This window comes from Hippocampus comes, unplaced genomic scaffold (assembly GCF_001891065.2).
Source record: "Hippocampus comes isolate QL1 unplaced genomic scaffold, H_comes_QL1_v1.1 scaffold35, whole genome shotgun sequence".
Taxonomy (NCBI): domain Eukaryota; kingdom Metazoa; phylum Chordata; class Actinopteri; order Syngnathiformes; family Syngnathidae; genus Hippocampus; species Hippocampus comes.
Window position 1 is genome coordinate 167,140 of NW_017805279.1, and position 12,411 is coordinate 179,550.

Consider the following 12,411-nt stretch of genomic DNA (forward strand, 5'->3'; position numbering starts at 1 on the left):
AGGGGGGGAGCCCCGTTTACTGCTTCCTGTTCATTTATTTAAAAAAAAAAAAAAAAAAAAAAAAGATGTCAAAACGCTTCCTTCGAAATTCGCTCGAGACACTCAAGAGTTGGACGCCGTTGTCATCCTGGTGTCTCCGGCTCGGCTGAATTCATTCCCATCCCTCGTGTGCTGGCAAATGTCCCAAATTTCTTTTCCATCCTTCCTTTTTCTTTCCCCGCCGAAACGCCGCTGGAATGAGCCGAAAAAGTGTTCCCAGAAGTCAACTGAGTGTTACGAGTGAACGTCCTCCACGAGCAGAAACATGGCTAATCTGGAAAACCACAAAGTAGCCATTAAACGTGTTGTATTATTTATTTTTGTATTTTATTTTTTCCCCCTCACCAATTCGGGAAAAAAAAATACTTGAGGAAAAAAATTAAAATAAAAAAGCAAAGTGTTGCGCCATAAAACCACCAATTCAAATTTTTTTAATGCAATTTACCTTCCATCTTTTTTTTAGAGAACAGATGAAACTATGACAAGATTTCACTTGTTAAACACATCAGATGTTTTTTGGGGGGGCCCGGTCGCTGAAACTATGAAAATTGATTAAAGAAGCAATTTAATCAAATTTGAAGAAAATTATTTGATCATGGGAGAGGACAAATTTTTTTTACGCTGAATGAATCATTTTTTTGTACATCTTGATGCAAACTATCACGCAATCAATTAATCGATTATTCTCTCCAGTTGAAACTACTTTTAGGTGGGAAATAGATCACGTTCACTATCAACATTCCAAAAGCCTGCAAGCAAAGCAGCGCCCACACTGAATGCAGTAAACATGCATGCAAAATCCTCAAAATTTCGCTTGTGTGGGTGCGAGTGTGTGTGGAGGCGAGTTAATGGCGCTAACCCAGCACACACACATACACTCAAACACACACCTCTGACTATGTTTGAGATTTTCTACCTGAAACACTTTTACCGGCTGAAACAAGTGGTGGGGAGTACCCCAGGGGTTGCGTCTGGAGCCATTTTTCTTTCAGATGTCCCAATGACGACGACACGATAAAGGTCGTCACAAGTTGCTGATTGAAACTTGCACACTCGCTTCATTTTATGCAATTTTAAATTGTGTTCTTGGCTGTTTTGCTTTACTACAGTTTCCCATCAGTGAGGCGGGGGAGCAATAGCCCATGCTGTCGTATTTGTTTCCAGCGCCTGTGCAGCATAAAAGTCAATTGACAAAAAGAGACAAGTAGCTGGCAATCATTATGAGGCATGTGGTTTATAGTTTTTCCCCTGGAAGCGGCGAGGAGATTTTGGTGAGTAAAATGACAAACAGGCCCTCGCAACTGCTTTTTTAATGTCAATCCTGGAAAGGAAATCATCAAACTTTGACACCCATATTAGACGGTGGAGAATTGCTTCCTACTGGCAATGTTTTCAGATCTTCCCAGGAACACAAGAGGCAGAAGTCCGTAAACTGAGTGCGGCCGGACCCAATGAGCTGCAAGGTTTTTCAATCCCGAGTAGGAAATGACAGCACAATGAACGGATGCGCGCACACACACACACACACACACACACACACACACACACACACACACAGAGCGGCACAATAGTTTGCAGGGTCGCATTTCAAAGCACAAAGAGCAAGCGAAGTTTAGTTTCAAAGAAGGTGCAGCTATGAACTAATCTTACAAATAATTGCCGGTTTTGTGGGCAGCCGCAAAAAATTTACTAGTGTCGCAAGTGCTTATATGTGTTGTGTGATTAAATAGAAGTTGCTTGAAGGTTAATAATTCGATGCTAATTTTCATTTGCCAAGTATGACATTTTCCATTATATGTTAGCATTAAGCTAATGGACTTTTGCTAGACTAAACTGTATTGTTGAAGAGATTTCATTCTCTTTTCTAGCTATGAACTAATCTTGACAAATAATTGCCGGTTTTGTGGGCGGCCACAAAAAAATTCCGAGTGTCGCAAGTGCTTACGTGTTGTGTGATTAAATAGAAGTTGCTTGAAGGTTAATAATTCGATGCTAATTTTCATTTGCCAAGTATGACATTTTCCATTATATGTTAGCATTAAGCTAATGGACTTTTGCTAGACTAAACTGTATTGTTGAAGAGATTTCATTCTCTTTTCTGTTATACTTCAGTTGTCAAGTTAAAAATACACTTTAAACTTCAATTCATACTTTGATCCTGCCTTTTTAAGTATTCATTGAAATTTTGATTCTAAGGACTCCCGAATGTACACCCACAACATACGTCTTTGAACTCGAAAATGTTTGTTGCTGCCCCACACACACACACACACACACACACACCCAGTCCAGCTGTGCTGCTGATTCTGTGTGTGAATTATGTATTGTGTCTCCTTCCCTGGAAAAACACACACGGGGAGGGAATGAGAGGACGGGAGAGTATTTTGGGAGTGGCAACACGTTTGGAAAAGCTTGGAAAGGAAAAGTGAGGGAAGGGCTGTAGCTGGATGGAACACGCAAGGCATGTCCTCTTGAGTCATGCCGTCTCATCGCACGGAGGTCGAGGAGCCTCGGCGCTGTGGACATGTCTCTCCTATGTCTCCCTATACAATGAAGCATATGTTGTCTCGAGTCATCTCTAGTCATGTTGTGAAAAAGACATGTATCTAGTCATGTCCATGTTGCCTGTAATGTTAGCAGGCTCTCCACACTTGGGAGACGGCATCATCTCTCCGATGAGGACATATTGTCTCCAGTAATGTCTTTTCGTGACAATGAGATTTTTCTCTCCCGTCTTGTCTCAATGGAGAAGCCACTCGGGGTTTCACCAAATGTGTCTCTGCATTGAAGACATATCTCTGCAATGAGGACACGGTGTCTCTCCAGAAAAAGATTATTTGAAACAGTGGTGTGTCTGTAAAAAGTGCGTCGAGTGAGGTAATAATGTGGTCTCGATAGAGTTGTCTCCCCAGAGGGACACGTCTCTAACAATGCGTAGACTGATGTTATGTGCACTCTTAGCGATGTATCTCCACAGAGAACTTGCCCATCTTTTTCATCATGTCACTCAGTGGCGACATGCCCATTTAAGTGCGTTGACGGTGAATATGCGCTGTCTAACGAGGTTGGCTTTCCAGTAAGGGCATGTCGAGACACGAATCGGTAAGAAGTCTTCTTAGCATCCTGCCTGTTCTCTCTGCTAGGACGTGCCCGCCGTGCTCGCCCGCTGACGCATGACTCGGGGATATTTCGCGTAGCGTCCCCGAAGGGAAAAATGCCATTTCACTTCTTGTACTTCCACGGGAACAGCAGAGAGACTTCACCTACCAGCTTTTCGCCCTCGATGCGGACAAGAAGGCGTCTCTCGCGGGCTTCCTTCTTCGGTTGTATCGCCCGCTCCCAACGCGGAAAAAAAAAAAAAAGCTCCGCGACCGACAGACTCTTCCCGCTGAGCGAATCCGCCTCTCGGGAGCTGGAGGTGGCGTGAAAAAAATCGCTGCGCCCCAGTGTCTTAGCACGATCTTCTGGCGTTGTGTGATAGCCGCAGCTGTCTCTCTCCCTTTCTCCACCCGCTCCGGCGCGTGACGTCATGGAGGAAAGCCCCGACCAGTGATGTCAGCGCGTCGACCTGATTCGAACCACGCCCCCGCAAGAGAGCACTTGGGGGCAAATAAATAACGGAGGCGTCCATTTATTCGCCCGAACTTGTAACTTTCCCGCAGGCTCACGATCTTGTTTCCAGCGCCGATTAATTATCTGTTATTAGTAGGCTTTTGGGGAAAACATTTAACCATATATGTAAACGTGTTTGGGACTTGGGTTAAGACATAAACCATTAGATTTAAATGGAGGTGTTGTAATAGTGAATTAAGGGTATCTGACGAATGCAATTTTGTACATTTCGTTTGTGAGAAAGATAGCCACCAATTTGTGGGTTTGTGGTGTGGCTCAACAAATAAAACTACATTTTGGTGGAGTCTGACAAGATACACTAATACAGGAAAGTGCAGGTTTCTGTTTTGATATTACTCTTATTGGCGGCTTGGAGGGGAGCAATAGCCCACGCTGTTGTATTTGTTTCCAGCACCTGTGCAGCATAAAAGTCAATTGACAAAAAGAGACAATATATGTCAGTGATAGAAAAAAGCTGAGGTTTATTGGAAGACCAAGAATGGGGAATGATCAAGAAGATGCGTGCCTTGCTCTGAAAATCCGCCACAATTTGAAGCCCGGCATCAAAGCCCCATCACCGTGAGGAGTTCTGCTCTTTCATCCAGCCAAACAAACCAACCACCAGCCCATCCGTCTGTCTCTCACAGCATTCCTGCAGTCCTTGATGTGAGCGCATCCCCGGGATTCAAGCGGCTGGAGAGGAAGAAAAAAACAAAAACAAAAAAAAAAAAACAAAAGGGTGTGTTTGTTTAAAGAGCAGACTAAAAGCCAGTCATCACAGGAGCATTCTGGGAAGTGGCTTAGACATGAGCTCATATTTCATTTTGGGGGGGAATTAGAGATCAAAGTGGATGGTTAAGCTCGATTAAAGATTTTTACTTGGAAACGCCATAAACATCTGTTATTACTCCCACCCCCGGCCCCTCATCAGTACGTAGGAAACTTGTGAATGAACCAGCTGGACTCAAAAAGCCACAGAATGATGAGGTCAAGGGGAATCTGGATATAAACTGGTAAACGACAACCATTTCCTTGAAGGAAACCACCTAATTGTTTCAGTATCACATTTGCAGTCAATGATGTCAGAGGTCCGCAGAGGCACTGCAGGCATCGTCTTCTAAAAGTTTAGTTGGGTCATAAACAAAACAAAAAAAAAAGGCATTTCCTGACTTTTGGCTATGACAAAACTGCAGCTGAGGAATGACATCATGACCGATGTAAAGAGCGCAAAGAAAAGGTACAAAGAGGACACGTTACAGGAGGTGGCGCGGGCCGGGGAGGCCCGTGTGGCGGAGGTGAACGCGGCCACAATGGAGGCGAAGACCACGTCGGGGCTCTTGGCGGCATCCACGTTGCTGTGGATACCCCTGGCGCTGTAGTACTGGACCAGAGGCGCCGTCTGGCGGTGGTACGCGTCCAGCCGAGAGCGCAGGGTTGTCTCGTTGTCGTCACTGCGGCGGATCAGGGGCTCGCCGGTCACCTGGATGGAAGAACCGCCCCCCCGACCCACAACCCAAAAAAGTAGAAAAGATTAGATTTGTATTTTCGGGATACCTTTTTTACTTTTATGCTCTCAACTGTAGATTGAAGTTGTAATAACGCAGATCACCACTAGATGGCAGACATCTTGGTTGCGCTTATGTTAGGTCTCATACCCTACACTATTTTTTTTTTTTTTGGTAAACACCAGCCCATTTCCGCAACAAACAAACAGGAGTTGAATAATGATTGCCGTCCTATTCAAGTCCTCTACACTTTGTCTAAATTCACTTTGGTGTCTGAAAGTTAATTTGCAGTTTAAGAGCAGACCTTTAGACCGCAAACTAAACTAATTTGGCAGGTTACCGCCAAAGCAAAGGCAAAATCCTTTATGATTTTCTGCAGCAGCCCGTCTCAACCAAAGAAGAAAGAAATAAAAAGGGGCCCTGAGCGCCTTACGTCATCTTTCATGGCCTCTTTGGGTGGGTTGAACTCCTCGTGGTAGGAGCGGCCGCTGGGCTGATGTATCAATCTGCCAGGACAGAAAAGACATCAGAGCGAGCAGCAAAAGTATAGAAAGTCAAACAAAATGATAAGCCTGATGAGTGACAAGCAGCGTCATGTAAAACAACAATACCCAACAATTACCTGCCACAGATCCTGCGCACTAGCAGCGAATCGTCAACGGAAAACTCGACGACCGAGTCCAACCGCTCGTGCCGCTTGTCCAGCAGCTCGTCCAGCTGAAACAGCACCCAAGCGGGATGTCAAGGCAAGACAATCCGTCCGTCAAAGTCCAACGCTTACCCACCAGACACTCACCAGCTCAGCTTGCTTGACCGTGCGGGGAAATCCGTCCAATAAGAAGCCTTTCTTGCAGCGAGGCGTGTCCAGGTTGTTCTCAATGAGTTCCACCACCATCTCGTCGCTCACCTGAAGCGCAGGTAATGGTTTATGCTTGACAGGAAACCCAGGAAGTCACATGATGGACGCAAACGGCGCTCACCAGCTTGCCGGCGTCCATCGTCTGCTTGAGCTTTTTGCCCAACTCAGAGCCTGATGCCACCATGGCCCTCAACATGTCCCCGGTGGAAAGGTGACATACACAGTAGCGGTCGGCTAGTCGAGAGGCCTGCAGGGACGGAAAGAGCGTTGGGTCATTAAAATCATTTAATTTTCAAAAAGTATGGCCAAAGTAATTGTGTCCCTGACTGATTGTCTATTCCGCCTAAAAAAAAGAGGCAGGTCATTAAAGATGAGTCACTTTTTAATTTCTGCAGCATCCTGTTTAGGCAGCAAACTGGTCCTTTTTTGTTCGTGTGTATGTGCACGGTTCCAGCTGAGGAAACACTGCAGCAACGTCAAGTTGTGTTCAGTGTTGACTTTGTAAACACGACACTCCACTGGGACAAAAGTAGAACATAAGTACTAGCTGGCATTCTGGAGCTATGCACCACATTCTACTATGGATACTCTTGTTTAAAATAACCCTAAAAGCACGGGGTGGGAGGGGGGGGGGGTCTAAAATAAAAAATATATATATGTTGTGTTTATTATGTTCTCTATTGTGAAGGACTGAACTGGACAATCACAACCGCACACCAAACGACTGACCTTTGCACACATCCCGACTTGTATCAGAAAAACTGCTTTCTGATCAGAAAACATTGTTCTGAGACCCCACGTGTAGAGAATTTTTTTTTTATTGGACCACATAAAACATGGCAAGATTGACTCTCCATGCTTTGCTTTTTTTTAAGTTAGTTACGTTTTATTAAATGATAAAAAGGTAAGTATTATAACTTAACAACGTTTGGTATCTTTGTATAAGGAAACAGACTTTTTCTTGTTAAGGTGCTTGTCCATTTGAGTGACAGAGCCTCTCTACATAGTGCTTTTTATTTACATATGAAATTATAAGTAGACTTAAGTATTACCGTAAAACATAATATATACATTTAAATACCGCATATACTAGCATACATTTAGCTGTACATCGCTTCATAACCGCATAATTTTGTTTGCAAAACCTAATGTGTTACGACATGACATTTTTAACTGTCCGCAATGTCGGTGACGTTTGAACACAATACACCCGAGATTTGAATTTTGACGAATTTCACAAAAACTAGTTGCAGCGTGGTTCGCACTTTGCAAATCGTGTTTAATAGATAGTTCTAATAAACAAAATGAAATCAGTCGACATTGGTTCTAAAATGTATACATGTTTTGGGCGCACAGTGTACGCTTTTTACTGAAGTTGGGGCAACTTGGGGTTTAATTTCTTTTTTTTTTAATCCTTACATTTCTTAGTTGTCCACTGTGCAAGCTTAAAAGACTATTAGCCGTACCACACATCGGAAAATGAACAAAATCGTGCCACTGGGTGAGGGAAAACGGGACGTAAGGAGTTTTAAAATTAGCGTTAGCAGCCAGCTAAACTCCAGCAACTACCACGCGTCCAAGCTAGCCGTGACAAGCTAACGCTAGCCGTCGCCCCCTCACCTGGGTCCCCTTGCCGGCACCGGGCGGCCCGAGCAGAATGGCCCGGATGCCCTCGTGCACGTCGGCCATCGCCTCTTTGAGCTGCGCGCTAGGAGCCATCAGCAGGAGGAGACAAATGACCAAAAGAGAAACTTTGGCCCAAGTCTGGCAGACGTCGTTCAACAGCTGACAGCTCAGCCAGGTCAGCAAGGGAAAAGGACGCCTCCTCGCTTTCTATTGGATGAAAAGTACAAAAGCACAGCCCATCACAGAAAAATGACCTTTTCTGATTGGTGCAGTCTTTTGCCTGTTAAATAGCTCATGCGATGATTGGATGAAAGTAAAATCACGTTATTCAAGGTGCCTCACCTTTTTTTAAATCGCAAATTAAAGTTTATCCACTTTTCGAACGCAAAGCTCACTTTCTGTTAGTTTTATAGTATTTAGGAGGAAAAATTAAATAAGTCAACCAATACACTATATGGATGAATTAATGTGAAATGTATAATTGCCTAACCATTTTTAATTTACTGTGTCGATCTCAATTGAAAAAATACCTTTTTTTTCAACTTTTTTCCTTGTTTTCCGAAATAAAAATTCGCCAACTACCGAATGCTATTAAGGTAACAAAATGTCCATTGATCAATTCGATTAAAGATTAAAAAGTTATATCAAACCTATTTGTAATTTACAATAGTTGCATAGATTTTTTTTTTTTGTATTTGTTATTCTGTAATGTAAAGGCAGTCATTTTCATCTAATTGCACTATGATTGTTCTGGTTTTGCTTCGTTGTAAAAGTGAGATTTTGTTAAAAATAAAGTGCTGAATCTCTCTTTCTCTCTCTATACAGTATATATATTTTTAGGGCAGTAGCTAAATCAATCAGATATTATATATTCCCGCTCACAAAATGGTTTATTCCAGGACAATTTTTTAATTGCGTCATACTTTGATCATCACCCAATTTTAGCACCTCTATCTGTGTTTTAAAATGTCTATTTTGCTTTTTATCAAATTTATAGGTCAAGTCAATTTTTTGCTTCCTGTCAGAGGTCATGATCACGCTCCACTAACTTAATAGTGTTACAAGAAGTGTTTTTTTTTCTTCCCCCCTTTCTCTGTTTTCTGGCAACTGGCCATCATCCCGCCTCTTGGGTATAATTCTGCTGATCTTGCAAGACTCTTTCGGCACCAAAAAAAGGAAGTGGTACTCAAGACGACAACAAACCATCTGATTTTGATGATTAATGTACCTTCCTCATGTAAGCCTGAAACTGGAAGACAGTCAAGTAAAGATCGAAATACTTTCTTCACGGTGCAAAAATGCCCGAGGGTGACGTTCTCTACTCGGACTTGGTTTTTGTAAAATCTCGGGGAAATGGCGGTAAGGGTGAGTGTTGAACAATGAGTACATCTGTTGTGGATTCATTTGCTATATATGCATAAAACTGGATGAATTTGGTTGGACAGATGCAGCCTTGTCATCATCTGAAACAAACTACGCCTTGGTCAAGGAGGCAAAAACGCAGTTGGAGCCACAGCACGGTCGGTGACCACCTCAAATTTTGTCATGTTCATTTTCATAAAAATAATAATCTAATATATCAGAATAAATTAAACTCACAAAATTCTCAGTGGCGAGACGGCTAACTGTGAAAGAAAAAAAGAGGAAGAAAGAGGAAAAGTCAATGTAAATTTTTCAGTCAAGTGCGTGAGATTTTTCTTTCAAAAGTTAGCAGCAGCATTTAATTTAAAAAAAAAACATTTTGAAAATGATAAAAAATATGAATAGACCACTCAGAAAGCACAAGAGAAATAGAAATATTATATTCAGTACAAAACGTTTCACATGAAGGACAAGCAGATCCCCCGTGGAACACAATCTTTGCCAAATGTTCCACTGTGTGACAGTCATTCAGTTCTACAATTGATTGCGTATTTGTCACTGGGTTTATGTATAAATAATAGAGTAGACCAACGTGGTGACCATTGATTTGTGCAAAAAATGTATATTAAATTGACCAAATGTTGACAGGGGAGATTTTTTTTTTGAGAGCAGCAGTTAATAGAAATATTTCTAGAATTGATTATGTTGTCTTTCACATCCTATATTTTTACAAATTCATGAGAATAGAGATATTCTCTATACAGGACATAGAGATTTACATGAAAGACAAGGGGATTTAGAATGGATCCCTGTGGTACACCATCACTGCCTAATTATGTTACAATGTGTGTACAATTGTACATGTCTGTATATTTATGTGTGTGTGTGTGTGTGTGTGTGTGTGTGTGTGTGTGTGTGTGTGTGTTTTGTATATCCCAAAACAGGTAAGACGACAGTGAGGGCAAAACTGACGTCGGAAAGAGTGGCCTTAGTGGCATTGTGCGTTTTCCTGGTGCTGGCGCTTGTCGCTCTTTGTTACGTCTGTGAGTTGTTGCTCTATTTAGCAATTTAGCATATTAAGGGACATCATTTATTCATCATGGCCGCCTCGTTTCTTGCAGTTTACCAGAATGTTCAAATTAAGAAGAAAATCCAAAATCTGAAGGCTGAGCGCGAGGAGTGGAAAGCCAGTCAGTCAGAGACAATGAGTGAGTAAAAACCTGTTGTGGAATACATACAGCACTAGCGGAACATATAACTACCGGTAGTCTCATCAGCTTAGTCAGCTGAGCTTTCTAGCGTCACAGATAATTATGGTTAGCATTTTGTCTAAGATGCTAACAGCAGCAGAGAGTGCTCGCCCGAATTTATGACTAAATGTACAACAGCACACCTTTTATCCCTCGCATGACTGGCATGCATTAGCATTTCGAGTTAACCACAACTTACCATATAGTCTCTGTCATCTTCCAAGATAGCGTCTGCTGGAGATGTGACCCAGGTTGGGAGCTTCACGGAGAAAGCTGCTACTGGTTCTCGACCAGCACGTCAACCTGGGAACTGAGCAGATATTATTGCCGGCTTCAAAGTAGCGACTTAGTGAAGATCGACAGCCATGATGAGCAGGTGCCACAGCCGCCGTTTTGGGTTCCTGGCATAGGTCAATTCGTCGACAAGTTCTGCCTAGCAACAAATGACCCAAGCAATTCCTTTGCAAACACGGTGGCCAAACTAACCTTTTATTGCTCCTTCCCGATGCCGCAATAAGCTAAAATTCTTCACTTGTTTCACAACTCACCTTTAATTGCACCCTCAGGGGAGTGGGTATTTCAACGCCCACACTTTTGCCAACAATAGAGTCCAACATCCACACTTTCCCTGGTAAAAGCGATCAACGCCTACACTTTTATAAGAAAAGTGGTCAACACCAACCCTTTCCATCACTCCTGATGTGGGCGTTTCAACACCCACATTTTTGACATAAAAGCAAACACCCAGACTGAAAGAACCAACAGGGGACGGAAGCGATTCTACACCCACACTTTTGCCAGTGAAAGTTTTTAACACCCGCTTTATTCCCAGTAAGAGGGATCAAGACCAGCACTTTTCAACTCACCCACAGGGAAACGGCGATGTTTCAGGAAGCAGATTTTCCAGTCAAAGCGTTCAACACCCATAACCTTGTGTTGCCCCTACACAAGATGTGGGTGTTTCTGTTCCCACATTTTTCAAGAAAAAGTTTCAAGTTCCACACTTTTCCTGGTAAATGAGCACAACACCCACTCTTCTAGGGAAATGGGATCAAGATCCACACTTTTCAGTCCACTTGCAGGCGACGTGTCACAACTTCCACACTTATGCAAGTGATTTGAGCACCCGCACTTTTCATTACACCCTCAAGGGGTGTGGCTGTTTCAACCCCCCCTGACACCCGCACTTTGTCTAACCTGATTAGAGCTTCGTGGAGAGGAAACTGAGGGACAAAATGGTCTTCCAGGAGGACAAGTTCTGGATCGGCCTGACGGACTCCAAGGAGGAGGATCAATGGTTGTGGGTGGACGGCTCACCTCTTAATCTGAGGTAGGAATAGATAAAACATGGTTTCCATTTTTATGTGGGGGGGGCAAATTTCATCATTCGTGTCGCACATTTTGCTCAGTTTGAAATTCTGGGGGAGGAACGAGCCTGACAACTGGTCAAGGGAGGGGGCTGGCGGTGAGGACTGCGTCCGCATGGGCGAGAAGGATGGGGCTCATGACCTCCTGTGCTGGTTCGACAAAGCCTGTGACGCCCTGCAAAAGAGCATCTGCGAGAAGACGGCGCAGAGAGGACGGTCGTTATGCAATTTCCTCTGACCACAATTTCCCGTCGCGAACTCAAAATTTTGGTCAAAGTTACCTTAGGTGGCCTACCCGGAAAAACAGGAGGGCCTCTGAAATCAATTTCAGTCGACAGCGCCCCACAAAATATCCGTTTCCTTGGGATTGCTGAAAAGGGATGGATGGATGGATTCTTCCGTTTCAATTCTTATTCCACCAATCTAATATCAATCCAGATTAGCATTTTAAGACTAGTGAGGATGAAGCAAACCGACAACATTTTGACGAGACCCCCACTTTGATGCAAAACGTCCACCGAAAGACAACAGAGCTAAAAGTAGACATCCATCCTTAGAGGCTGAAGTGACTTATTGAATGTAAAACTTTTGACTGGAAATAAAGTGGCAAAAAGTTTTGTTTTTACATATATGCAATATTCAGATTCTTCTTTCACACATATTGAGGGGAAAAAAAAAGCTCATGTTTAACTTGAGCTAATAAACACCACCTCACCTGTACGGGATGTGGGTGTGTCGTTTTTTTTCTGAAACAGTTTCTGAAACAAACGGCAGATCAAAAAAAAAAAGTG

At 43.1% G+C, this 12,411-nt stretch overlaps 2 protein-coding genes across 2 annotated transcripts; one reads left to right on the forward strand and one right to left on the reverse strand.

The window, feature by feature from the left end:
- Positions 1 to 4,109: 4,109 nt before the first annotated feature.
- On the reverse strand, positions 4,110 to 7,842 carry ak2 (adenylate kinase 2). Its single transcript, XM_019870832.1, has 7 exons — positions 7,636 to 7,842; positions 6,137 to 6,262; positions 5,953 to 6,063; positions 5,779 to 5,873; positions 5,590 to 5,662; positions 4,909 to 5,131; positions 4,110 to 4,344 (listed from the first exon to the last, which is right to left on the reverse strand). Exons 1-7 carry the CDS (start codon positions 7,732 to 7,734, stop codon positions 4,337 to 4,339), a joined length of 735 nt encoding a protein of 244 aa, XP_019726391.1. The 5' UTR covers positions 7,735 to 7,842; the 3' UTR covers positions 4,110 to 4,336.
- A 943-nt stretch (positions 7,843 to 8,785) lies between these two features.
- LOC109516353 (C-type lectin domain family 4 member E-like) lies at positions 8,786 to 12,251 on the forward strand. Its single transcript, XM_019870834.1, has 7 exons — positions 8,786 to 9,006; positions 9,087 to 9,161; positions 9,948 to 10,046; positions 10,125 to 10,211; positions 10,478 to 10,629; positions 11,459 to 11,583; positions 11,663 to 12,251. Exons 1-7 carry the CDS (start codon positions 8,940 to 8,942, stop codon positions 11,856 to 11,858), a joined length of 801 nt encoding a protein of 266 aa, XP_019726393.1. The 5' UTR covers positions 8,786 to 8,939; the 3' UTR covers positions 11,859 to 12,251.
- The last annotated feature ends 160 nt before the right edge of the window (positions 12,252 to 12,411 follow it).

What these genes read in the sequence shown, in the direction of transcription:
- LOC109516353 (XM_019870834.1), top strand. Translation starts at nt 8,940, where the DNA reads ATGCCCGAGGGTGACGTTCTCTACTCGGACTTGGTTTTTGTAAAATCT. An exon ending in GCAGTTGGAGCCACAGCACG is followed by an intron (nt 9,162 to 9,947) that starts GTCGGTGACCAC and finishes ATCCCAAAACAG; the next exon opens with GTAAGACGACAGTGAGGGCA. An exon ending in TGTCGCTCTTTGTTACGTCT is followed by an intron (nt 10,047 to 10,124) that starts GTGAGTTGTTGC and finishes CGTTTCTTGCAG; the next exon opens with TTTACCAGAATGTTCAAATT.
- ak2 (XM_019870832.1), bottom strand. Translation starts at nt 7,734, where the DNA reads ATGGCTCCTAGCGCGCAGCTCAAAGAGGCGATGGCCGACGTGCACGAG. An exon ending in GTGCCGGCAAGGGGACCCAG is followed by an intron (nt 6,263 to 7,635) that starts GTGAGGGGGCGA and finishes CCGTCCCTGCAG; the next exon opens with GCCTCTCGACTAGCCGACCG. An exon ending in CGGTCAAGCAAGCTGAGCTG is followed by an intron (nt 5,874 to 5,952) that starts GTGAGTGTCTGG and finishes GTGCTGTTTCAG; the next exon opens with CTGGACGAGCTGCTGGACAA.